The sequence below is a fragment of the Mobula hypostoma genome, chromosome 8 (assembly GCF_963921235.1).
Source record: "Mobula hypostoma chromosome 8, sMobHyp1.1, whole genome shotgun sequence".
Lineage (NCBI taxonomy): Eukaryota > Metazoa > Chordata > Chondrichthyes > Myliobatiformes > Myliobatidae > Mobula > Mobula hypostoma.
In genome coordinates, this window is record NC_086104.1 from 79,742,978 (window position 1) to 79,770,710 (window position 27,733).

Below are 27,733 nucleotides of genomic sequence, written 5' to 3' on the forward strand. Positions count from 1 at the left end.
CCTCTGTATGAAGTCCAAGATCTAGAACATTGGTGTCCTCAAAGACCGCTATTACAGATACTTTGACAGCAACTTTGTTACCCTGAGTGAGATATGAAGGGGTAGAGATGACCAGCTCAAAGAACGAGGCTCCTGGACACTTTTAACAATGATATTTTTGCAATGGGATACCTGCTGTGGCCAGATGGATGGTGACAGGAGGGTGGTCAGCCTAAAAGCCTTTGGGACCCGTCACAATGCTGGTGATGTTGGCATCCTTGCTGTCATGAAGGTACATAAACCACGATCTTTACTCACGGGTGCACCACAGAGCACATTTCAATGCAGACTGGGTAACAAGAAAGGCACTTTCTCACCACATTGTTGCAAATTACCCTCAAAAATCTTCCCACTGGAGAGAAGCTAAGGTACAGGACAAATGAGAAGCTGTTCACCCCAGATTCCATCATTAAGCTGCAGTATGCAATCTAGATTTCTATGTATGCATACACTTAAACCACGAGCTTCATGTCATGGTCAACCCATCCCCTGCTGCAGGCAGCAAAATGGCTTCTTCCCCCTGCCTTTCCAGTCCTAATGAAGGATCTCAGCCCAAGACGTCGATTTTTTATTCCCATCCATTCCAGCACATTGGGTGTATTGCTCTAAATATTTACTAAACAACCTGGCCTTGTTGTAATACTGCCCCAAAAATAAATGTTCATCACAAGATCCTGGAAGATACAGATTGTTTCCCCTAACTTGTGAGTCACTCTGTAATGAAGGCAGACATTCATAATAAAATCTATCACTGCCTCAGTGCCTTTGGCTGTCTGATGATGAGATGTTTGAAGATTACAACCTCAGATCAGGCAAAAAGCTCATGGTGTACTCTGATTCTTGCCCTCCAGTACACTTCAGAGACATGGACGGCCAACTTTAAGCAGCTCAAAACATTGCTGAAATGCCACCACTACAGTCTCCAGAAAATCCCAGAAATGCACAGGATACTGTGCTCAATTCTTGTCGCCTCACTACAGGAAGGACACGGAAACTAAAGAAAGGGTGCAGAGGAGACTTACAAGGATGTCACCTGGATTGGGGAGCATGCCTTATGAGAATAGGTTGAGTGACCTTGGCCTTTTCTCCTTGGAGCGATGGAGGACAAGAGGTGACTTGATAGAGGTGTACAAGATAATGAGAGGCATTGATTGTGTAGATAGGCAGAGGCTTTTTCCCAGGGCTGAAATGGCTAGCACAAGAGGGCATAGTTTAAAGGTGCTTGGAAGTAGGTACAGAGGAGATGTCAGGGGTAAGTTTTTTTTACACAGAGAGTGGTGAGTGCGTGGAATGGGCTGCCAGCGGCGGAGGTGGAGGCAGAAACGATAGGGTCTTTTAAGAGACTCCTGGATAGGTACATGGAGCTTAGAAAAATAGAGGGCTATGGGGAAGCCTAGGTAGTTCTAAGGTAAGGACATGTCCAGCACAGCTTTGTGTGCCAAAGGGCCTGTATTGTGTTGTAGGTTTTCTATGTTTCTGTTTCTATTCTATCAGCAAACCAACCTCGGTGTCCTTTTCTAATTCAACTTTCCCAGCAATGAGACCCTCATTACACTTACTCAGACCACATAATTTGCGTGTTTGACACCGGACTCACAAAATATACAATTGATACAGAGCTCCATCATGCCAGCAGAACAGCAGGTGAGCAGATTCAAGGTTACTTTCAAAGCAGCCTAGAAAAGATGTAACACCGTCACCAACTCCCAGGCACACAACTTCCTTAAGTGGAGGATAATTAAGAACCTCAAGTCCACATTGGGAGCACATGGAAGCTCTGTGTAAAAGGCAGTGACAGTGTACCATCTCAGAAGTTACCAACCAACTGCCTTGTCAGACACTTTTGCCTCACCTGCATATCCAAATTTGGTTTCTTAAGCCAACTGAGAACAACAGTGGAAGCAAATAATGCTCCAATCTGAGGGACAAAGGGAATCAAAGAGACATCTACACACCTCTATTCTAGTTGTCTTCAACACTGCTGCTATAAGCTCGTCCCAATTCAAAACTGTACTAGGATGCCAGCTCACATTCATCAATTGTTTGTGAACTTCAATAGGTTTTTACCACCAGTAAAGTGATGTTAATATTCCCACACTTGTGTTCATGGTCTTACCCTTCCATACATCATCCCTTCCAGCACCACAAAGCACTATGCCCTCTCCCTGCCTTCCTCACCTGAAGCGAGGGCACATTGTTTATACCCGTTCTCCTTGACCCAGCTTTACTGGCTACCTTCACAGCAGCTGCTGTTTAAGACCCTGCATAGAATCAAATTTGGAAAACAATCAATTAACATCTCACCCAAATACCTCCTTAATTGACTTGGTTCTGTATAGTCACCCTGGAAAGATCTAAGAACATCTATGGTGGACATAGGATCCTGGAAATATTATATTCCTGATTCACCCCCTTATTCAGAATGGCAAAGGATACAATGAACCAGCAAGGAGAAAGTGTGTTTTCTGTGTATTTATTTTGTCCTAGATGCCCTGAATTGTTCAACTCTACAGTCTACAGCCTGAAGTGTTTGTATGCTCGGGTTCAAACCAATTGATGAGACCTTCCACCTTAAGCAATAGAAAACCACTAAAGGTAGTCAGGTATATGAGAGGTTTATTTTGCCTTAAATCTGCTTGCTCTTAGTTCTCTGGTTGTTCCAGTTATTAATAGTTCTTCATAGACTTTTGTTTTCCAAATGGGGGAAATAGTAACAGAATTTCAGACAAGACTCTGCTGGATTTATTCCAAGACAGAAGGCAAGTGCGTGCCAAAGAATTTCTTGGCTGTGCTGTGATTGGATGCAGTTTTATTTCATACTGTTTGATAGAAGAGGAAAACAAAACTGAAATAAATGTTTTGCACAGTGTCAAATTACTGAAGCAGAAAATAGCCAATGAGAAGCAAATAGAGAAAAATAGAATAGTCATTCTATAGACTCCAGCTAAATCGGCAAAGTGTTTTCAAGGATGTACAGAATAATTAGTCAAAGTGGAATATTAGTGACCAGAAAGATCACAGGTTAAATATTTCATCAGTTTTGACATAGTTAACCACAACTAGGCTGGCAATGATTGATTTGGAATTAGCAAGAGTTCTTGTTCCACATTGTTATCCAGTGGCATCAGTTTAAAACCAGACGTGTGGATTTCAGAGGAGAAAGGGCTGGACTTAGCAGTGAAGCATTCTGCACTTGAACTGGCTATCGACATTTATTGTGATTATATATTTTTCACTCCTGCACTGTGCCAATGTGCTTGAAGAACAGCATCTCCTCTTCTATCTGGGCACATTACAGCCTTCCGTGCTCAATAATGAATAAAACAATATCACTTTGTTTTCTATTTGTGTCAGAACTGTCTAGTTCTGCTCAGGTTGTCCATTGTAACAATAACTTACTTCTTCTTTCTCCATAATATACTCAGGCATTTCCAGCATTCTCTAGTTTTAGGTTTGAGTAATAACACTGAACTACATTTCACAGCTTTTGTATTTTCTCATACTCTAACTGCTCTCATTAATCAACAAAACCTATCTGTAGACATTGGGATCATCTCATGAAACCTATCCAATCAGATTTTCCCTTAATTTTACTTACCCAGTGTACCCTCACCCCAACCCCACCTTTAACAACTTAACGCATCCTTGTTTTCCCATTTTCCCAAAGGATCTTCAACCTCAAACATTAACTCTGTTTTTCTTTCCACCGAAGTTGCCCATGTTTCTCGGGTTTTCGGTTTTCAATTCATAGCTGCAACATTTGCAGTTTTTAAAAATTATTCAGTTTGGGATTAGATGTTTCAGAATTCAAGCCTAGCTCTTGTACAATGGTATTCTGCATTGGCACAAAGCAGCCTCGGCACATCAGGATTATAAAGTAGTGGGAGCATGCCTATCCAAAGCTATTATTTTTAAGAACAATTTTGGTGTTTCCATGATATCTGGCCAACATTTATCACTCAGCCACCAAAACTAAAACAAAACATGCACACGATCTGATTACCTTCACACTGCTGATGTTGAGAGCTTGCTGCATGTAATTTGGTTGCCTTGTTTCCAACACACAGCACCTCACGTGGGAGGCATCGCAAGGATGACCAAGGTACAACAGAAATTCAAGTCTTCATTAACAGCACTGAAACGTCACAGAATCCTGCTGGAACTCCTCCAAAATGAGAATGGAGCAGAAGAGATCCTCATTAACCCCTCAGACACCTTGTGAAGTCAAAATGCTGCTACAGGAAATGAGTCTCAATTATACTTCGAGAAAATATCAAAGCAAAGAAGCTACGGATTGCAAATCTGTGACATTAGTTTCACAAAGCAGAAGTACCCGAGTTTGTATCATGTTTTCCTCAGCGAAATGCCAGATAATTTGCAAGACTTTGCACAATGTCAATTGACAGGGCAGCTGATTGGAAGCTAATCTATTTACCGAAATGAGAATTTGTATAGGATTCCAGTTAAAGCTGAAACTGATATTCTTTATCAATCTGTGAGCTAACAGGATAAAATACCTGCAATGGTTTGGAGAGGAAGCAAAAAGGAAAATATATGAGTTGGCATTGATGACTTTGAACTCTGATCGTGGGGGGTGGGGGGGCACTGCCAGGATCTATTTACACAATCAATTAATTTGGAACACCACACAAGGGATTTGAGATGTTCAAAGCCATTTCCATCAGCTGAAAGGCTCACCATCACCAGCTGTTCAGTAACTGTTAGTTAACGGATTCACCCAAAGGCGGGGCACAGCATCTGCTCTAAGTGCAACTGGAAAACTTCAGACTATGCTTGACTGGTTCTCCTTCAGATTTCCAATAATATATATTTCTAAATCTGCCAAGTGTAAAATCTGTGTCATGGGACTAAATAAAATCATGCAAATGTGTATTTTTTTCTATTAAAATACGGCAAGCTAGCTGTTTTATTAAATGTGGGTGTATTAACAAAATTAAGTTTTTAATAAGGTTATGTCGTCAACCACTTGTATCTAGGCTGATTGAAAGTCCCTATAAATTCATTAACATTTTGGTTTTCGCAGTAATTGATGAATTACTTAGCAATTTTTGTTGGCCCTGAACACATTTCCAAGTTGTGTTTGCTAGGACTGATCAAGCCAGAACACTTGGAAGGACTGTTTATTGGTTACCTGGAGGTGTAGCCAGTTACTTGCAGTGAGGTTTGATCCAAACTAATCAGGTCCTAAACTAGACAAAACTGTGCAGAAAAACATGTTTACAAATGGTTTTAATCACCACTCATCTATATTTAAAAACCTGCCATCTTCAGGAGCATATGTTGGAGTCAATCTAATGAAACTAAGCATAAGCTCTCTTCTGCGCTCTTGTTATTGTTTAAAGAACTGTTACTTTATCTACAAATTTCAAGACAATCTGGATTTTCTTCCAAACAATGGCCATAACCTGGCTGTAAATGAAAGTGGGATGCTGAAACAAGAATTGTTCCATGAAGATCCCTTGGATTCTTAACAAAGAATCATCACAAAATGACTATGCTGCACCGAAGCTGTAGCTTTGGTTTGCCAGTGTGGCAATTTATTTTCTTCTCCCACCTCAGATCGCACAAAACTAAAGTGAACCCTGAGACACTGCCAAAGTAGATAAAGATGAAGGCACAACTATTTACAATGAACGTGAATGGAAGACAGCCAGATCTTCCATTGCTGTCACTATTCAGGAACCTTGCTAGATTTACATTGAAGCACACAGAATGAAAACTGGCTGATCTTGTACTTCAGTGGCATATTCAACTGGACAAGACTAATTACTATCTTTGTCTAAAAATGCTCACTGCAGACAAATAATAAAGTTTAAAAGATAAAAGCGGTATATAAATTAACCACAGAATCCAAACCAAATCAATCGTTGTTAATAGACAAGACTCAACTCACTAAGGCTGTGCTCTCAAGCCATGATTTCTGTCACCCTGGAGTAGGGCTGTTGGTGCATGGGTACAATGTTACCTACGTCTTTCCCTCAAAGTTGTACATCATCGTAACGCGGAGAAATTACAACTTTCCTCCAGCACAGAAGGGCAAAATCCTGGGACTTCATATTCAATAATATTGCTGGGGTTTAGCCTCTCAGAACTGCAGTGGTGCTAGATGGCGCCTTGTACCACTTTCTCAGGCAGAGTTAGGCAGGGGTAACAAAAATATTGCCATTGCTGGTGGTAACTCATGTTCAGTGAGTAAATTGAAGAAACAGATCTAATTTGTACCAGGCTTAAGGAATGCAAATTCGTCAATTCTCAGAAGCTAATTTTATATCAGCCTTACTGTATTGCCTGTATTCATTTCAGAAGAGAGCCTTATGTTTACTTGTGCTGCTTGTCTGTCTATGCATCCTAAAGATTAACAAGAACAACTGCAATGCAATCTAACATAAGCACTGACTTCACACAATAGATTTGTTCAAGGACAAAGATAGCACAATTGCTTTGCTTGTATCATTGAGCAGATTGCGTCATTCTCAAATTAAGAACCATTCCTGATCACGTATTTCTAATGAGTTCACGAACTTAACAAATTGTGCCATTAAATTAAACAGCTGTAGTTTAAAACACGTAACACACAGAAACTGATTTCTTTTGTCAAAGTATTATGAATGTGGCTGATAACTGGGGTGGCTTTCAAATCTACAAGATAGGAAGGGCAAGTGATTCATGGAACCAGATATTGCCTACATCTGCTTAAGGTGCCATTCATAACACTTGTAGAACTTGTAGGACTTCTGAATGTAAATCTGTGTACATAGGCAATTGATCATACTAGATTTGACAAGTTTGGAATTTTATGCGATTTGCCATGAAGTGCTAAATTGCAGCATAAGTATTTCCCTTTTCCTTGCAGATGAGCCTGTAAACTGGAGATAATAGGAAAACACGGATTACTGGAAGTTTCAGCACTCACAGATCTTCACGAGTTTTAATACAAAAGCCTAAAATCCCATTTCCAAAGTTCAAAGATCAAAGTAAATTTATCAAAGTATTTATATGTCATCATATACTACCTGGAGATTCATTTTCTTGCAAACATTGACAGGAAAATAAAGGAATACTATAAAAGTTATCTTTAAAAATATAAATAACAAAGACTGGTAAGCAACAAATGTGCAAAAGAAGAGAAATTGTGCACTAAAAATAATAAATATTAATACTGAGAACATGAGTTGTCAAGTTCTTGAAATGAAGTCCATAGGTTGTGGAAACAGTTCAGAGTTGAGGTGATTGAAGTTATCCTAGCTGGTCCAGGAGACTGCTGATGGTAGGGCAATAACTGTTCCTGAACCTGGTAGTGTGGGTCCTAAGACTCCTGTACCTCCACCCCGAAGATAGCATCAAGAAGACAGCATCGCCTGGGTGGTGGAGCCCCTTGAAAATGAATGCTGCTTTTTTCTGGTAGCACTTCAGTGATAGGGAGGGCTTTGTGCCTGATGGACTGGGCAGCGTCCATCACCTTTTGTAGTCTTTTCTGATCTTCAGCATTGGTGTTTCCATACCAGGGTGTGATGCATTCAGTCAGGATACTCTCCACTGTGCGTGAATCGAAGTTTGTCAAAGCTTGCTGAAGCAAAATCAGTTCTTCTGTGATCTAACAAATTCAAAGTTCTGCGAGTACCGGAAAATCAGAAATAAAAATAGAGAAAAGGTGAAAACACTCACCAGATTAGATGAGTTCTGTGGAAAGATGCTGCTACAACAGGATCGAATGCAACCTTGTTTATTTTGTGCTTCTTATCCTATTTGTATAACCTGATCTGCTTGGCATAACCCGCAGCCTCACCATTTACAATGCATCACAAGAGAAAAAAATTTAACATGTTAGTGACTGTTCTATCAGATAGAATCTCCCTATCAGATATTCTTTTCATTCTAATCTTCCTCTGTCCCCACCCCTTCACATTCTCTGCTATGACACTTAACTTGTTTTCTCTCTTTCCCAGTACTGAAGAAAGGTCCCAGACCTAGAGACCTGTTAATGCTCTGGTCAAGGTGGCACCAAACTGTGACGCTTGTTGATGTCACTGCTCAGACTTAGTTGCTTTTTTCAGGTTCAGAGGGATGGTTTTGAGACAGAGAGGGGAGTTAGATGCTGAGTTTGGGTTTAGGGACAACGATAAGGGGTGTGTAAGAGGACAGGGGTAGTATATGGACGGGAGTTCAAACCCAGATTGAAGCACACCACAGATGAACATCAGCAATCCCAGAAGTCATGTTGCAGGCACTGAGGAAACCACCAATCCTCAGGTCAGAGACTTGCCCTGGTTTGGAAGTCCGAATGGGTGACAAATTCCAGGTATGGGCAGGAGTCACGAGGGCCATTGAGCGCCCAGGTCACCAGGGTTGGAGATGCATGTGTCCAGAAGTTGAGGCCTGGAAGTCAAACCCAGTGAAGTCCAAAGGCCTAAGCTGAAGCCTGAAGCCTAAAGGTCGAAGCTTGAAGGTAGAGGTCTGAAGGAGTCATGAGGGCCAGGGTCACTGGGATCAGAGACCTCGGCAATTCTGGAAGTTGAGGCCCAAAAGTCAAACCCGTAACAGGTATCATGGATGAAGTCTGAAGTTGGAGGCCTGATGGCTCTGAGTCTGAGAATCTGTGGACAAGGACTGGAGACCTGGAGCTTTCTATCTTGTGGTTTAAATCCTGTCTGCCTGGGTGTGTGAGTGGGAGGGATTGGATGGGAAAGGAGCTTGTTTTGTTGTTGTTGCTTTGTTTCATTTGGTTTTGTTGTTGCTGCTGTTTGCTGCTTGTGTTGATCTGTGGAATACTGTCGGCATGCTATGTTGGCACTGGAATGTGTGGCAAATTTGCAGGCTGCTCCCAGCACATCCATAGGTGTGTTGGTTGTTAATGCAAATGATGTATTTCACTGTATGCTTCGGAGTACATGAAATAAATTAACTGTTTTTGTCTCCATAAATGTTGCCTGACTTGCTGAGTGTTTCCAGCATTTTCTGCTTTTAATTCTGAAATGATTTACTTTCATATACATCACTTCTGCATTTACAGATAAAGCTATGCTATGTATCAAAGTATAGTACACCCTGTATTACAGTTGTTCAGGTAATGGAAATTCAATCTTCTGGAATTCAGAAATCACCACTAAAAGTATTTGTGATATGGAATAAAAATGTACTCTTACCGAATTCATTTGAAAAAATTTTTTTAAAAAGGAACACACATGTTAAAAAAACAACTAGTTTACTATGGTTAAGGATCACACATGCGAGGTCACAGCAGAAGGCTACTAAAGAGACTTGCCTTGGAAACTGGCAAGGCAATATTTTCTGCTGATACTTATCACAATTAAGGTATGCCAGTGGCTATACTTCATTAGAGTTTGAGGAGATTTAGTATGCCATTAAAAACTATAGCAAATTTTATTGATGTACCCCTCATTAAATCTGATCATTAAATTTGCTGATGATACCACAGTGGTGGGGCTCATCAGCAAAAATGATGAAACAATGTACAGGGAGGAGGTCAAACACCATAGAGCTGGTGCAGTGATAACAACTTGATGCTTAATGTCACCAAAACCAAGGAGATGATCGTCGATTTCAGGTGGCCTCAGCCTGAGCACACACCCCTCAGCATCAGCGGCTCCACAGTGGAGAGAGTGGAAAACATCAAGTTCCTTGGGGTGCAGATCTCGGACAATCTCACCTGGTCCAGGAACACCACTGGGATTGTGAAACGGGCCCAGCAGAGATTGCACTTTCTGAGGAAGCTTAAACAAGCATCACTCCCCACTAACATCTTAACTACATTCTACAGAGGCATGGTTGAGAGTATGCTGACCTTTTGCATCACAACCTGGTACTCCAGCTGCAGTGCTGTCGACAAAAAACCTTGCAGAGAGTGGTTAGGGGAGTAGAGAAGGTTATTGGGGTCTCCATACCTTCTGTCCAAGACCTCTTTCAGATTCGATGCCTCCAGAAGACACGGTACATCATTAAAGACCCCTCACATCCTCTCCATAAACTGTTTGTTCTTCTGCCATCAGGCAAACATTACAGGAGCATCAAAACTAAAACTACAAGGCTACTAAACAGCTTCCTCCTACAGGCAGTCAGACTGCTAAATAGTTGCTCTACCTGACTCTGCTTTGGACACTTTTAACTTGCACTGGACACTTATAACTTGATTTTAACTGACATGTGGCTGTTGTGTTTTACTATTTACTGTTCTGTTTATTATTTAGTGTTGCGTTTGTTATGTCATGATTGCACTGCTCTGGGAAACGCTGTCTCATTCTGCCCTGCAGAGCTGATGTACGGTTAGAATGACAATAAAGTTTTTTGAATCTTTGAATCTCAACCATCAGGCTCTCGAACCAAAGGGAATAATATCTTCACTCAACTTCACTTGCCCCATCACTGAAATGTTCTGACAACCAAAGAATTTACTGCCAAGGACTCTTCACCACATGTTTTCGATATTTATTGCTTATTTATTTATTTCTTTTTGTCTTTGCACACTTTGTTGTCTTTTGCACACTAGTTGAATGCTCAAGTTGATGTGGTCTTTCATTGATTCTGTTATGATTCTTATTCTATAGATTTATTGAGTAAGCCCACATGAAAATGAATCTCAGGGTTATATGGTGACATATATGCAGTTTGAACTTTGAATATATTCTGTCTGGTTGCATCACCTTCAGGTAAGCAGATACCAATGCACAGGATCATATGACACTTTAAAGGGTTGTAGGCTTAGCCAGCACCATCACGGGTACAAGCCTCCCCATAGTCGAGGACATCCTGAAGAAGGTAGTTATCATGAAGGACCCTTACCATCTGGGACATGCCTTCTTCTCATTACTATTGTCAGGGAGGAGGTAGAGGAGTCTGAAGACCAACACTCACTTTTTTAGGAGTAGTTTCTTCCCCTTTGTCATCCAAACAGTCCATCAACTCATGAATAATACCTTGCTATTCCTCTTTTGCATTATTTATTTATTTTATTTTTTAATTACAACTCATACTAATTTGTTATACCTACACTGTACTGCTGCCACAAAATAACAAATCTTTCAAAAGAGGTCAGTGATAATAAACCTGGTTCTGATTATCCAATCATACTTTATCAAGCAATACAATGTTCATTTCTAGTTAATTAATTTAGGCACAACATCCACAGGGGTACTACAGTTGAGAGAAAAACTTTGCACAGAAATACACCTCCACTTGTAACGTGAGATTCAATGGGAGAAAACGTGCACGTGTTACAGAAGATCATGGTGTGGACTGTTTTCTAGGAATGCAACCTTTGTGTCAAGTAAGGGTTCACTGAATTGTGGTCTGGAGTTCTGCAAGTAATGTTCTGTTGATCATAACTCCACCAAGAGAATATCAAAACCACAGTCACAAAAAGGTTTTTGTTGACCTCCGGTTGAATTAACAGTAGGAGATTAGGAAACCATTCTCCCACACTTGCTCAAGCTCCACCAACCCTGCTTTTGTTTGAGCCATCAGAAAGGAACTTGTACTTTCTGCATCCTCAACATCAATGAAAAGATGAGATCAGCAAATGGCAATTGCCTGTGTTATATCAGCGTGCTAGCGACAGCCAGGTATACCAGCATTGTATCTGTCAGCCAGCCACCAACGTAAAAGTGTTGATCTTACATTGCCAGGCGTGGAAGAGAGGTGCAATTATAAAAATTCAGTGTATGCATTCACCAACACATTCAATGTCAACTTCTTCTTGAAAGATGATGCTTCTTTGCAAAACACTGATTCAAATTGAGTTTTACTCTGGATTCAGAAGTACACTCCAACTCTCTGGACTTCTGATATGTCTGTAAAATAGTGTTATTATTAATTATCAATTGCCTAGAGGAACTGAGAGTTAAATCTACAGTTTCCATGTCATAAGTTTTTAGCTGCAAATCCTCCTCCAGAGATTAGAGCAACACTTCAGCACAGCACTGAGGACATCTGGCACTGTCAGGTGAGATGTTAAACCTAGGCTGTTCCTGCTTGCTTAGCTGGATTTCCAAGATCTTAAATAGGAGATTTTCCCAAGTCGCAGACTAACTTTCCCCTCAGTCAACATCACTCAAATGGATAATCACTTTGTTGCCGATGAAAGATTCCCCTGGGCCAAATTTCCAACATTCCAACAGTAACACACCTCAAAGCAGTATTCTGTTGGCTGTGAACGGTTTTTGGAGATTTGGAAGTCCAAAATGACTTCATAAATAGAGGCTGTTCTTTTGCCTTAGATCTGGAGTGAGATGCACACATGATTATAGTCAGAATAAATCTTACAGTCATAGAAAATTCATTGTCTGGGGAACCAAATCAACCAACCTGTCTGATGAACACCATGCAGACTAATCCGACCTCATGTCTCTTGGCTGTCAGCTACGTGAGCTATGCCATAGTCAATGCTCAAAAAAAACTTTGCGAAAGTCAAGTGTGGATCCACCTTGTCAGCTTTTCAATGAGCACCACCTTCTGGAGATACAAGAAAATAATCTGGGGTCTGGGGTGGTGGTGAAATAACACTGAGATGCAGCTGGTAGAACTACTAAAAACCCAGGTTCAGTCCTGAGCTCCAGTGCTGAGCATGTGCAGTTTGCACATTTTCACTGTGAACACTTGGGTTACCACCAGTGTGCACTGATGTTCTAGATTTCATGGTTATTAGCCAGTGTAAGTTGCCTCTAGTGTGTAAGTGAGTGAAAGCATCCTGGAGTTAATGGAAGTGTGTGTGTCTGTGTGTATGGGTGGAGGGCAAGGGGGAAATGGGATTAGTGTAAGATTAATGTAAGTGGGGACTTGATGTTCGGCACGGACTTGGTATACTGAAGGTTCAGTTTCTCCATTGTGTGATTCCACATCTCTGCTTTAATTCTTCCATAAATTTAGTGCCCACAGACTATTGATCCGCTGTAGACTGATCACAGTCAGAAATACTGTAAATGGATAGTTAAAGGGTGTAGTATGTAGTGGATGTGTGATCTTGTGCCCCGATGTGATTAGCTCATGGTTACCACCCTGCTGCACTGCTTGTCTTATTCAAACTGCATAAACTGGTTTACGGTCACTAATCATCGGGCAAATAGGAGAGGCCATTGGGAGGAAAGAAAGAATCAAAGCGCTGGGCTTCCAAAATGTAGAGAGGATTATCAGAACAGCAGTACTGGGCAACACACTGAAACAATAGGCTGCTCCCAGCTCTCTGTCACCCACTACACTGATCACTTCCACTCCTACCTTGGCTAGTTACATCTGGAATTTGCTCCCTTTACTAAAGGTTTCATGCCATGGTGCATGATTCAACCCTTAACAACACAAGGTAACTAAAATTTATTTCATTGTCCCATTGTTCAATGGAACAAATTGCCAAATAAAATTAGCTTTTTTTCTCAAAATCAAGTGCACTGTTGAAACACCGAAGGGCCTGATCCATGATTTCAAAGTATCCCTTCAACATGCATGGCATCTTGTGTTCTTCATACATAGATTTTCTATAAACAGGTCCTTCGGCCCCAGCACATGCTGATTATCAATCACCTTACTTTAATCTACTTTATTCTTTTCACACTCCCATCAATCACACTCCCCCCTCCCCATCACCATCACCCCTACAACCTGCACCAAATTCAAGTCCTATTTCTTGGACTATTTGTTTCCTCCTAAGACCCAAAAAGACCTTTGTAATTCGTCCTCCCTCAGCAAATTTTACCCTTTCAAATATTTATGCAAGTCTGATTGGATAATCATTGAATGTCAAATGCTTTTCTTTAGTTAGATCATGTGTAACCAATTTTAAAAAGCTTTTTATCCAAAGAAAGTACTTGCCTCATTCAGACGTGCAAAGGGTACATTAATGTTATTCGTAAACCGAAGTTAGAAACGTGAAGTGATAAATGTGCTTTTGCGAATGCACAGTTCCTTTGTTGGTTGAGTGACTGCTTACTATGTACCTGAACACAAAACCAAATACAAAACAATGCTTTTTATATCGATTTTGATGGCATATTTACTGTGCAGAATAATAAACGGAGACATCAGCTGCCAGGAAATGACAGTGAGAACATTATTATTATGTTGCCTGTGTCAGGTACTCCCATCGTCCTTTTCACCCTTGTATGCCATCACATTGTAACCATGATACATTATCTATAATAACTAGCTGCCTGGGATTGTGATTCAGACCTTTCAGGAGTCCAGGCTGATGAACAGTACAGAGAAAGGGTGTATTTAAAGCATCACTTGGGTATACTAATGTACATCCCATGGTACAATTCATCCTCCTCCTTCCACCCACACTCCCAGTCACTGCAACAGAATATTCCACCATTAGAGGGGGAACTTAGACTTGAAATGCGTTCTTAATCACAAGGAGTGGAAGCACCAATGTGCTACCTTAACAAAGTACGTAATAAAGAACTGCAGTTCACAGAAGGCCCAACTCTGCCAAACAAGGTGATTCAACTCTTCCCTTGGCACTTGAAAACCATATATGCCGATGTTAGTTATAACCCAGAACAACAATGTGCTGAAGGACATAAATCACAGACACATAATTCAAATCATTGATCTATGGGAGAAAGGAAATAGCGATGTCTTGGGCCGAAAGAATGCATCAGGGTGTAAATCTACTTTTCTCATTGATCCTTGTAAAGCAATTGTACTCTTCATGCATCATTGACTACCTTATTATTTGTTGATGGAATATAAAATTGGTAAATTAAGATGGTAAATTGGATTATTATTACATATACCGAGGTGGAGTGAAAAACTGTTCTGCATGCCAACCATTTCACATCAGCACATTGAGGTAGTACAAGGGAAAAGCAGTAACAGAAGGCAGAATAACATGTTACAGTTACAGAGGAAGTGCTTTGCAGGGCCATGCCAAGGTAGATTATGAGGCCAGTAGTCCATCATATCGTACAAGGGCACTGTTCAATAGTCTTATAACAGCAGAATAGAAGTTGCCCTCAAGCCTGGTGCATGTGCTTTCAGGTTCTTGTTTCTTCTAACAAGCAATGACACGAATGAACCTCCGGACAGAGGCAGCTAAGCATAAGTGCAAGGTTGTCCAGGATACTGGGGACAACACCCCCTACTCTTTGTTCAGAAAGTGCCTGGAATCATTTAAGCTCACCTGCAAAAGCAGGTCGGACTATGGTTTGCCTTATCCCAGGTGCTGTTACTCCCAGAGTATTCCATTACAATTGCCCTGGTCTGCCAGCCGTCATAGTTATGCTCAAATCTTTGGAAGGAACTTGAACTCCCAACTGTCCAACAAAGAGTTGATCAAAGAGGAACAAAGAGCTCATTTTTTGTGGAACAAAGAGCTCCTCAACAAACCACTCGGACACTCTGAAACCAAGCATGGATACTAAGTGAAGCACTCCAACAACAGAATTTTTGTGTCTGTGCTGACATGCCTCCACAAAGCCTTTGGCACAGTGTCCAATTGATCGTGACTGCTTTGCCTACTTTTTGAAAAATGGAACTAAACCTGAACAGTTTGATAAGATCGCTGTGAAAGAGGCTTAATCTGTGAATCACCTTGTGAATGTTACAGAGAAGTATAAGGCTGTAATGTGCCTCTCAGAGGCGGCAGAAATTTTTCGAGGGGTGCGTGAACAGCCTAAGGTTGTTGTACATGTCGGGACAAATGACATAGGTGGAACGAGTGATGAAGTCCTGCAGAATGGATATAAGGAGTTCGGAAAAAGGTTAAGAAGAAGGACGTTGATTCATGGCTGAGGAGCTGGCGTAAGAGACAGGGATTCAGGTTCTTGGACCAATGGGATCTCTTCTGGAGTAGTGGTGACCTTTACAAGAGGGACAGGTTGAACTTGAACCGGAGAGGCAGTAATGTCCTTGCAGGGAAATATGTTAGTGCTTTAGGGGAGGGCTAGATTGGCAGTCAAATGAGACCCTGAACAAAAGCAAGTCACGGGATAAAACTGTAGTCAGCTACAGTAAGTTCAGTGATCAGGATTGCCAGGGACACAGTAAAGGCAGGTAACGGAAGACTCAGTTCAACTGCATTTTTTTTCAGTGCTTGAAGTTTAACAGATAAGGTAAAGAAATTCACAGAATGGATTAAATTTGAGAAGTGGGATGTTACAGCCATGACAAAAACATGGCTAAGAGGAGGGCAGGACTGGCAGCTCAATATTTCAGGATATAGATGTTACAGGTGTGACAGAGGTACAGGCAAGCAAGGGAAGGGGTAGCATAGACTCTTTGGTCAAGGAGAACACAACAGCAGTTCTCAGGGATGACATTCTTCGGGGATCATCCAGCAAGGCCGTACAGACCCCCACCCCAATAGTCAGCAAGAACTTGAGGAACAGGTGCACAGAGGAACTGCTCATAGCTGTAAGAATAATAGGATGGTATTCGTGGGAGATTTTAATTTCCCCAGAAAAGACTGGGCCATCCAGAGTGTTAAGAGACTAGACAGTGTAAAATTTGTGAAAAGTGTCTAGGAAATTTTCCTGAGTCAATATATAGTGACTCCTCTAAGGGAAAGTGGCAGTCAGGAAGTACAAATTCCTGGCTGACTACAAAAATGATGAAGAATACTCTTAAGAGGGAAATCAGGAGGGCAAAGAGAGACAACCAGATGGATCTGGCAGCTAAGATTAAGAATAATCCCAAAATGTTCTATTGCTATATTAAAAGTAAGAGTCGTGCTTGATGAACCTTCTAGAGTTTTTTTTTTGAAGTAACCAAAAAGGTCAATGAGGGTGTGGCAGCGGACATTGTCTACAAGAATTTAGCAAGACCTTCAACAAGACCTGACATGGTAGGCTGGTCTGGACGGTTAGGTCCCATGGAATCCAGGGAGAGCTATTTAGGTGGACTCAAAATTGGCTCAGAGGGAGGAAGCCAAAAGCGGTGGCTGAAGGTTGTTCCTTGGAATTGAGGCCACTGACCAGTGGTGGGCCAGAGGGGTCAGTATTGGAACCCTTGTTATTCATTATTTAAAGAAATAATCTGGCTGTGAATGACAAGGCTTGATCTGTAAATTTAGAAATGACAGGAAATTAGGAGATGTTGTTGAAAGTGAAAATGGTTATAAATTACTAGGGGAGCTTGAACCATTAGAGAAGTGGCTGAGGAGAAGCAAATGGATTTCAACACTGATAAGTGTGAGGTGATGCATTTTTTAAAGTCAAAGCAGCACAGGACATACTATGAATGATGGGGTATTAGAGAGTGCAATGGAACAGAAGGATTTTGGAGTACAAGTCCATATTTCATTGAAAGCAGCATCACAGATAGACATGGTGAAAATGGCCTTTAGCAAACTGGCCACCATTTGTGACAGCACTGAATATAGGAGTTGGGACATTATGTTGCAGTGTATAAATGATTGGTAAGGCCGCACTTGGAGTACTGTTTCCAGTTTTGGTCATCCTGTTGTAGGAAAGATGCAGTTATACTGGAAAGAGTGCATAAAATAATGTTCCCAGAACAAGAGAGCCTGAGTTTTTGGGAGAGGCTGGTCAGGCTAAGTCTTTATTCTTTGGAATGTACGGGAATGAAGGCTGACCTTATAGAAATGTTTAAAACTATGACAGAAATTGATTAGTGACCAGTAACATTCATTTCCCCAGGGTAGTGAAGTCCACGGCGAGGGCAGAAAGAATCACAATGGACTTGAGGGGCGAGTTTTTTCGTGCAGAGAATGGAGAGTATATGCAACAAACTGCTAGAGGTGTTTGAGGCAGGTACAATAACATCACTTAGAAACACTTGGAAAGGTACACGGAGGAGGCAGGGCTTGGAGGAACATGGGCCGAACGCAGGAAATTGCAACGAGCTGTGTGGACACCATGGATTCATTGGGCCAAGAAGCCCGTATCTATACTATATTGCTCTATGACTCTAAGAATCTATATATATTTTTCCTAATGCCAAGTTCTATAGCTCCTATAGAACTTGTCATTAATTAGTTCGAATTTGTGACAATAGCTAAAAGTAAATTGGGAAAAATGCACCCAGAATATATCATTCATAATGCAAAAAGGAATTTTAAAGATAAAAATTTCAAAATCTTAGCACTGTGCAACCTAGGAAACAGCTCCATTTATCCCATTCCCTCTCCTTTAGTCATTAACACTTCCACACACAGCTGACATGATATCTGATGAAGGGTTGCAAACCTTAAATCTTAACTGTTTCTTCTTCCATAGATGTGGCTTGACCTACTGAGTCTTTCGAACATTGTCAGTTTTCATTTCCGATTTACAACATCCAATGTAACTTGAATTTTCATAAATGGGCTTGCACTCTTTCATATTTTTAATTCCATCCAATGCTTTGCCCCTTATTATTTCTGTGATGTTTCTCATCTCATCCCCTATTGGAGTCTTGCATTGCTCCAATTAACACAAGTCAAAATAGGGCCTGATGCACAAAGTTCAATGAACTTTGGTTGATTTCAAAATGTGGGGCAGAGATGGGGAATATCTTCAATGCTCAAGGTTGTTGGTAACAAATTACATTTTTGATTTGCACAATATTATACCTGTTTTTTCGGAGAGTCATTGAAAGTCCTATGAAGCATCAGGTACAAACTAAGAAATAACTTAGCTGTGAAAATGTCCATAAAAGTATGCTTGGAGCAAACATTTGTGTCCTAATAACAATTTAAAAACAGAACAATTTCATAATTATGATACATATGCCACATTTGAACTTATTTTCAGGAGAAATTTCACTTCAAATAACATTTATTTCTCCCCAATTTATAATTCTAACTCTCACTAGTATCCAAGACCCTCCAGGAATCAGAATCAGGTTTATTATCACTGGCATGTGTCATGAAATTTGTTAAATTAGCAGCAGCAGTTCCATGCAATACATAATATAGAAGACGAAGACTAAATAAATAAATAAGTATATGTATATTGAATAGATTGAAAGTTATGCAAAAACTGAAATAATATATAGTTTTAAAGTGAGGTAGCATTCACAGGTTCAATGTCCAGTCAGATGGCAGAGGGAAAGTAGCTGTTCCTGAATCACTGAGTATGTGCCTTCAGGCTTCTGTTCCTCCTACCTGATGGTAACAGTGAGAAAAGGGCATGTCCTGGGTGCTGGAGGTCTTTAATAATGGATGCTGTCTTTCTGAGACACCGCTCCTTGAAGATGTCCTGGTTATTTTAGAGGCTAGTACCCAAGATGGACCCAACTAAATTTACAACCCTCTGCAGCTTCTTTTGGTCCTGAGCAGTAGCCCCTCCATACCAGACAGTGATGCAGCATTGTCAGAATCCTCTTCATGTACATCTGTAGGTTTTGAGTGTATTTGTTGACATACCAAATCTCTTCAAACTCCTAATGAAGTATAGTCACTGTCTTGCCTTGTTTATAGCTGCATCAATATGTTGGAACCAGGTTAGGTCCTCAGAGATCTTGAAACTGCTCATTCTTTCCACTTCTGATCCTCCTATGAGGTTTGGCATGTGTTCCTTCATCTTACCCTCCCTGAAGACCACAATCAGCTCTTTCATCTACTGATGTTGAGTGTAAGGTTGTTACTGCAACACCACTCCACTAGTTGGTATATCTCACTCCTGTACACCCTCTCATCTCCATCTGAGATCCAACAATGGCTGTATCATCAGCAAATTGATAGATGGTATTTGAGCTATACCTAGCCACACAGTCATGGGTATAGACAGAGTAGAGCAGTAGGCTAAGCATGCATTCCTGAGGTACATCTGTGTTGATTGTCAGCAAGGAGGAGATAGTATTACCAATCCACACAGATTGTGGTCTTTTGGTTAGGAAGTTCAGGATCCATTTGCAGAAGTAGGTACAGGGGCCCAGGTTCCATAACTTAACAACCAGGACTGTGGAAATGATGGTGTTAAATGCTAACCAATAGTTGGTAAACAGCATCGAAGGCCGAGTGAAGAGCCTTTGAGATTGTGTCTGCCATTGACCTATTGTGGTGATAGGCAAATTGCAGTGGGTCCAGATCCTTGCTGAGACTGGAGTTCAGTATAGCCATGACCAACCTCCCGAATTATTTCATCACTGTAGATATGAGTGCTACTCAGTGATAGTCATTAAGGCAGCTCACATTATTCTTCTTAGGCACTTGTATAATTGTTGCCTTTCTGAAGCAAGTGGGAACTTCCACCCGCAGCAGTGAGATGTTGAAAATGTCCTTGAATAACTGTGAGAGGTTGAAAAGGTATTTGGATCTTATCAAAAAGCAGTATCCATGGACCATTTCACCAAGGGAGTGGGATTCAGAGGCAAGCCAATCAAACCTTAATCTAATAACAGCATATGGCAGCTCCATATTCTTTAACACCTACAAAAGCTTGGTACTCCTATAAAACAACTAGGTATGTTCAGCAAATGCAAACTGCTGGAGGAACTCCGTAGATCAGTCCATATCCACAGAGGGAAATGGAGTGACTACATTTCAGATTGAGACCTTTCAAGACCCAAAACATCAACTGTCCATTTTCCACCACAGATGCTGTTTGAGCCACTAAGTTCAGAAAGCAGTTCGTTTTTTGTTCTAGCTTCCACCATCTGCAGTCTCTTGCATCTTCTGGGTAAGTTAAACTTTAGCTTTTTATGATGAAAACTTTGACATTAAAACAGACAACACAAGCAAAAAGATATTCATATTTTGTTCCATCTTCGGATGTTAAATTATCAGAATCAATTGATGTAGAAAATCATTTCTACATGATACCTCTTTTTAAAGTTCAAAAGCTTTCACAGTGACAGTTCTGAAGTTGAGTGGGTAAAGTTTACCAATAGTAAAATGACAATTTAATTAAAGATAAAGGTTGAATTTGTTCACACTCTTCACAATGAATAAAATTATGGCATTTTCTTTTCAAATGTTCTTTTAATTCCCTTTTTCAATCTTGAAAAGGGCAAGTTACATTGGGATGAGATTCTGAAGTCTGTGCCTGACTCTTTCTTCTCTCAGATAATGTGTGTATGGTAATTGCTTTACAACAAAGACAATGGTAGGTTTACAGCATTGCTGCAGTTTCTATCTCTTATGTTTTGTAACTCTAGAACAATAAACTAACCCAAATAAAACACAGGAGCTCAGGAGGACTTGTCTTAGTTTCATTTTTACTTTTAGTGAGGCATGCACTTATGACATAGTTTGTAATGCTGTATGCCAATTCACATACTTCTTACGTATAACCTGTAATTAATTATGCAAACAAGCAAAGGTTAATCAAAAAATATTTAAAATATTGCTCAAATATTACTGAGATATTAAATACACAACACTCCTCCCTGTTTAGCTATAAACTCCAACTCAATACAGAATTCATCTCTATTATATACATAATATACTATATAACTAATAGATAGACATTCACAGAATAGTAAATTTTAAGTCGTCCCATTCAGGCCTAAAGATTTACTTACTCTTGTGGGATAATGTTCTTCTGGCAGGTGAGACTTGCAGCTGTGAAACAATCTCAGGTTCTGTGGCCTCCTCTGTGGTGGGTGAAGGGGTTGACTCTGGGACTGCAGAAAGAGGTTCTTGCAACTCTGGAGACCTTTCTTCTTTAAGGTGCTTTTAGCATCTTCTGGAAGTGTTGGCATTCCATATGGTGCATGGCTAGCTGTTTGAGCTGCTGGTCTTTCCCAGGCCACCAGCCAAAGCTTTGAGCCATTGCTTTCCTTTTGACCATGCCCCAATGACCAGCATGTAGATCCTCCAACACTTCAGCCCTCAGCTTGGATGGTACAACAATTCTCATTCCCCACATAAGGCAACCCTTGTCAAAGGCATGTTCATCTTGGCACTAGTAAAAATATGGGAACTGGTATTTCTGCTGCATAGTCCAGCCAGTTTGTGTTGCCAAGTAGAGCTGAGACAGTGTGGGTTTTTTTCTGGTTTCCCTTTGGATCATCTCTGCCTTAACAGGGAGACCTTCGATTTGAATTAGGGAGAATACATCAAGATAAGTCTCCCCTTTTGTAAATTTTTCATTATTTCCTTTTCAAATTCATCAGTATATCCATGATTAGTTGTCCTCTTGAATTCAATCTTGTAATTGTGTCATCCAAGAAGCGGAGCTCATCTCTGCATTCGTGGTGGTGCTGCTGTTAGAGGAACAGCCTTCTGTGGATTGAAGATGGACACTCGTGGTTGATGTTCAGCAATGAGGGTAATCTTATTGTACTGGTTGAAACACTTTACACCACAATCCAGACTCAAGGACTCTCAGTCAATCTGTGCATAATTTTTCTCTGCAGTGGTAAGGGAACGTGATGCAAAGGCTGTAGGCGAACAATTCCATCACTCATAACATTTGACTTGACTGTACCTATACTATAAGGTGAGGCATCACAGGCAAGCTTCACTGGATGATGTGGATCATAATGTGTTAGTGCAACGTCTGATGTCACCATTTACTTTACCTTTTGGAAAGCTACCTCACACTGCTTTGTCCATTGTCATATCTTTCTGAGCTACAGCAATGGGTTCAAGAGGTGGAGCACAGTAGCCAGGTTTAACAGGAACCTGCTTCAGTAATTGACAAATCTCAAAAAGTACCACAACTACGACAGGTCTTTTTGGGCTTGGGACAACTACCACTGCTTGACATAGAATAATCTGCAGATGCTGGGGTCAAAGCAACACTCACAACACGCTGGAGGAACTCAGCAGGTCGGGCAGCATCTGTGAAAAAGATCCGTTGACATTTCGGGCCGGATCCCTTCGTCAGGACTGTAGAGGGAGGGGACAGAGGCCCTATAAAGAAGGTAGGGGGAGGGTGGGAAGGAGAAGGCTGGTAGGATCCAGGTGAAAAACCAGTAAGGGGAAAGATAAAGGGGTGGAGGAGGGGAAGCAGGGAGGTGATAGGCAGGAAAGGTGAAGAAGGAATAGGGGAAAACACAATGGATAGTCGAAGGAGCTGGAACCACGAGGGAGGTGACAGGCAGCTGGGGGAGGGGGCAGAATGAAATAGGGATAGAGGAAGGGAGGGGGGAGGGAATTACTGGAAGTTGGAGAATTCTATGTTCATACCAAGGGGCTGGAGACTACCTAGACAGTATATGAGCTGTTGCTCCTCCAACCTGAGTTTAGCCTCATCATGGCAGTAGAGGAGGCCATGTATGGATTTATCTGAATGGGAGTGGGAAGCAGAGTTGAAGTGGGTGGCTACTGGGAGATCCTGTCTGTTGTGGCGGACGGAGCGGAGCGGAGGTGCTCGACGAGGTGCTCCCAGTAGCCACCCACCTCATCGTTATCAGATTTTTCATCAACAGCATGCAGATTAGTGCTCTTTTTGAAGCTGCAACTAGACTTTTTATCTTTATCTTTTCCTCGTGTAGTCCATTTATTTTTGTCAGTCTGGCACGCTCATTGTATATGTCCTTCTCGTTGCATTTTCTGCAAGTTTCGCCTTTAAACCTGCATTGGTCTGGTCGCAACAGTAGGGCAATTTGTTTGGCCAGGTGGGTTTCCGTTTTAACATTGCAATTTCATTCACACTTTTTCATTCCTGACTGCAGCTCAATTGCATCTCTGTCTGCTGTTTCCGTTGATTCAGTTATTTCAACTGCTCTTTTAAATGTGTGTTATGCTACCGTCAGGAGCCATTTTGTATGCTTTTTTGTAAGTTTCCAAAAACTTAACGAACTCTCACTGCATTAATGAGCCCATTACTGAACTGACAATACTCAGACAACTTCTTCAGTTCAGCTTCACACACTGACATGAACTCCCCTTTCTTTTGCTTCTGCTTATGAAACCTAAAGCCTTCTGCAATCAACAATGGTTGCAGTTAGAAATGTTTCTGTATTTCTTTCACGATAACAGCAAAGCTCATTTCGACTTCTTTAGCTGGAGTTTTTAAACTTCTAAGCAAACTCTATGCACTTCCATCTATTACACTCAGCAAAACTGGCACTCTCTTTGCATTGGCTATTTCAGTTGCTTCAAAATACCGCTCAATTTGTTCAGTATACATCACCCAGTTATCTTATGCATCTGTCCTTCTGATGTAGCCAGCCATTTCTGTTTGCTTTTTGAAATTTATTATTATCACCTGGTACTCATTGTTTACAAACCCATGAATTACATCCATTTTCTGCCTTTATTTTAACTCAAACGTCTTACTGCACTTTTTTTAAAATTCGAATATCTCGCTGCACTTCAACAGATAGGTAGTCATCTCAGGTTCATTTTTAAACCATTTCATTGGCACTATTATCTTTTGTAACTCAAAAACAATAAACTGATCAAAAGAAAAACATGGGAGCCCAGAACAATGTGCCTTAGTTATAGTTTAACTTTTAGTGAGGCACACACTTATGACATGGTAACATAAAGAGGTATGCTATTCACTTACTTCTTACATATAACCTGTAATTAATTATGTGAACAAAGAATGCTTAATCAAAAAAATATTTACAATATTTCTCAAATATTACTGCAATATTAAATAAACAATATCAATTACAAACCAAAATACTGTGTGTGCTGGAAATCTGAAATAATAACAAAATGGAATGCCAAGATGAGGGGAATGGGGGGACAAGAACAAGAAAATCAGAAAATGGATGGGACCAATAAGAATTGGAACATGGATTGGGCCACAGCTCACTGGACATGTAACATTCAGGATAGAAACATCTGCCTGAGCTCCTAGTTACTTGTCAGTTTTATTGTATGTCTCACTCCAATTCTGACTTCCTCTTCCTCAACCTCCTGTACCCTTCCAGTAAAGTTGAACATAATCTTGAGGAACCGCATGTTGTATTTTCACAGGGCACTCTATAGTCTTCCTAGTTCAACATGGAATTTCAGATCATTAGTTTCCATATCGATTCATCCATATTGATTTCTTCAAATTATTTCGGTAATGTTGGATAATCATTCTGTATTTCTCCTACTTTTCCTGTTTTTGCCCCTATTACAGATGTCTTTTTTACTTCTTTCCCTCTTTTACAATGAATGCATTTTAAAATCTGCTTTTCCCAATTCTGAAAGATCCTTTCGACCTAAAAAGTTAATACTGCTGCATTGCTCATGGAAATAGGCAAGCTTACTGGGTGGCTCTGTAATTGTAGTGCCAGCTGTTCAACAACTACACTGACACTTGGTTGATTTAAATTGAAAGTTCAGTGTCAGAAAAAATTCATGGATTTCAAGGAAAGACATGAATGCCAAAGATCCCCAAACTGCCAAAACCAAATTCCACAGAAAAGGGGGAGATTCACTTCACTGGAAATAGCATCAAAGTGATTAACTTAGTTACTGTACAAAATGTATTGCTGATTGACAACTTCAGTCCTATTTTAGATTCATATCACTGGGATAACAACACAGAGAATAGAAACAGGCATAACCATTTATACTTTGCAGCTATTCCACCATTCAGTTTGATCTTAGCCGATCTTTTATATCACCTCCTGAACTAATATCGCATCCCTTAATATTGAAAACCCAGCAATATTATCTTGAATAAACTGAACCTCCACAGCCTCTTTGGGTACAGAATTCCAAGGATTCCCTGTTCCCTGGGTGAAGTATCCTCTCCATATCTCAATCCCCATTAGCTGACCCCTCAAGTGAAGACAGAGAAACAGGTTTTAGACTGCTCAGTCAGAGGAAACATCATCCCTGCTTCAATTCCTTCAAGCCCATTAAGAATTCTGCATTTCAGTACGACTGATTCTCATTCTTCTAACTCAGACGAGTATAGCTCAGCCAGTATTAATGTCTCTACAGGACAAACTTCACCTTCTCAGGAATCAATGTTTTGTTATCTAGACTACAAAGCCAAAGAAAGGTAATAAAAAAATCTATGTTGAGCCTTTCCTTTAACTTTAATGACAATAATAGCATCAACTTTCACTACACAATTGCCAACAAAACATGCCAATGACATATTGACACTGCTCTGGTTTATTTCAAGATTCTGCCATCACAGAGTGTCAGATCACGAACAAACCAGCTTTAAGTGTAAATGAGGTAGATATCAGTTTATCTTGCATCCCTCGCCGCTATAATTTACTGGGAACAACCCAGATAATATCACTTAATCAAAAACACTGGGTCAACCCACCATTAAGTTGAAAGCATCATGCCTTAGTACAGCACAAAATCAATGGAAAACCAATTTCCTGATTGGATAGAAGTCTTTTAAGGTCATTTGGGTCAATTCTTAGTAATTTACAAACACCTCAGCAGATTGAATATTACACTGCATTAGATTAGTTGTTCAGTGGATTTTGATATTGGAATTTATAGCGCAGTCGTTTTATGTGCTAACAAAATCTGCAGCCCTTTACTTCCATTATGAACAAACCAAACGCAGTCATCTTACACTGACAACATTGCGTCAGACACGGCCTTTTAAAGTGAACACAACTCAATGGCGGTGTTTATGAATTATGTAGAAACTGAACAATGTATTTCATCTGTCACTTATTATATTACCCAACAGAGGCCTCTCCTAAATTCACAAAAAACTGGCATTATGAGTCTGTCTGGAGCTTGTACGAGCCACTCAGGTTCTGTGTGCCTTAGTTGGAGTAACAGCAGGTGCCTCTGGCTCATCAGGGGTGTGCTGACACGGCCATAGTCTTGTCATGATGCAGGGGAGTAAGGTCATGCAACCATCCAGGTCTTGGTGGGCCAGTTTAAGACGACCTATAGAAATACATTCAGGTTTCCCCTTCCTATCTGCAATAAAAGTCTTTTCACCCCATTCTGAAACATGGAACGAGCCATTGTAAGAGGGCTTCAGAGGGTGGTCATGTGTCTCATGGCGGACAAAAACTAATGAGGTAAAACACAAGTCACCTAGAACCCAAGACTACTGTACACCATGATGGGGGGTAGGAATAGGTGTAGAATACAGTTTACTGAAGACACAACTAGGAATGCTACTGGGACACTGGCCAGGAGATTATGGCATCACGAATATAATCAGCTGGTGCCTGCAGTGACTGCGCGTACACCAGCTCAGCTGCAGAGCACTGCAGGTCCTCTTTTGGAGTCATTCTGAGCCATAGCAAGACCCATTGGGAGATGACCGTGCCAACACTCATCCGTCAGGGAGACCCTCAGAAAAACCTTTAAGAAATGGTAAAAGTGTTCGCACAGGCCATTAGACTGTGGGTGATATGCCATAGCATGTTGCAATTTAATGCCAAGGTTCTGGGCCATTGTGGCCCAGAGGTGTGATGTGAACTAGGGACAGCGGTTGGAAGAAAAATCAGATGGGGTGCCAAACCAAGCGACCCACATGCTGATGAACGCCTAGGACACGTCCACAGCTGTAGTCGATGCTATAACACCCTTGCCACCTGGTGGTACAGAGATGCACGAAACTATGGGAGAGAAGGAGAGGGCCAACCAGATCCACATTGATGTGGTCAAACTGTTGCTCTGGGACCTCAAAAGGAGCCGATGGTGCCCAAACATGATGGTTAATTTTCACCCGCTGACACACACACACACACAGGTTGCATTCCAGTCTTGCACGTCCTTCCTAAGGCCATTCCACATAAACTTTACAACAACCAGTTTCTGTGGAGCCTTCCTACCGGGATAACAAAAAATACTTTTTCCGAGGTAAATTGTGTTAAATTATTGCAGCAAACAGTGAAGGGGTGAGAGATAGCAAGGTGAGTTTGGGGGATGAGCCAAGATGGTGGGTTGCAG

General features: G+C 40.9%; 1 protein-coding gene across 6 annotated transcripts in view; it reads right to left on the minus strand.

Moving 5' to 3' along the window:
- plcb1 (phospholipase C beta 1) overlaps positions 1-27,733 on the minus strand; it is a 958,218-nt gene that overhangs the window by 388,999 nt on the left and 541,486 nt on the right. Inside the window, exon 1 of one of the 6 annotated variants that reach the window (XM_063056190.1) lies at positions 7,726-7,791. The exons of 4 other annotated variants lie outside the window; for them this stretch is intronic. Coding sequence is in view for 1 of the 2 variants with exons in the window: in XM_063056188.1 (XP_062912258.1) it covers positions 4,043-4,075 (33 nt within the window). In the remaining variant the exon portion in view is untranslated. Of the gene's footprint in view, positions 1-4,042; positions 4,123-7,725; positions 7,792-27,733 lie in introns of those variants that run through there. One more of the 6 variants, XM_063056188.1, reaches the window with a different exon arrangement.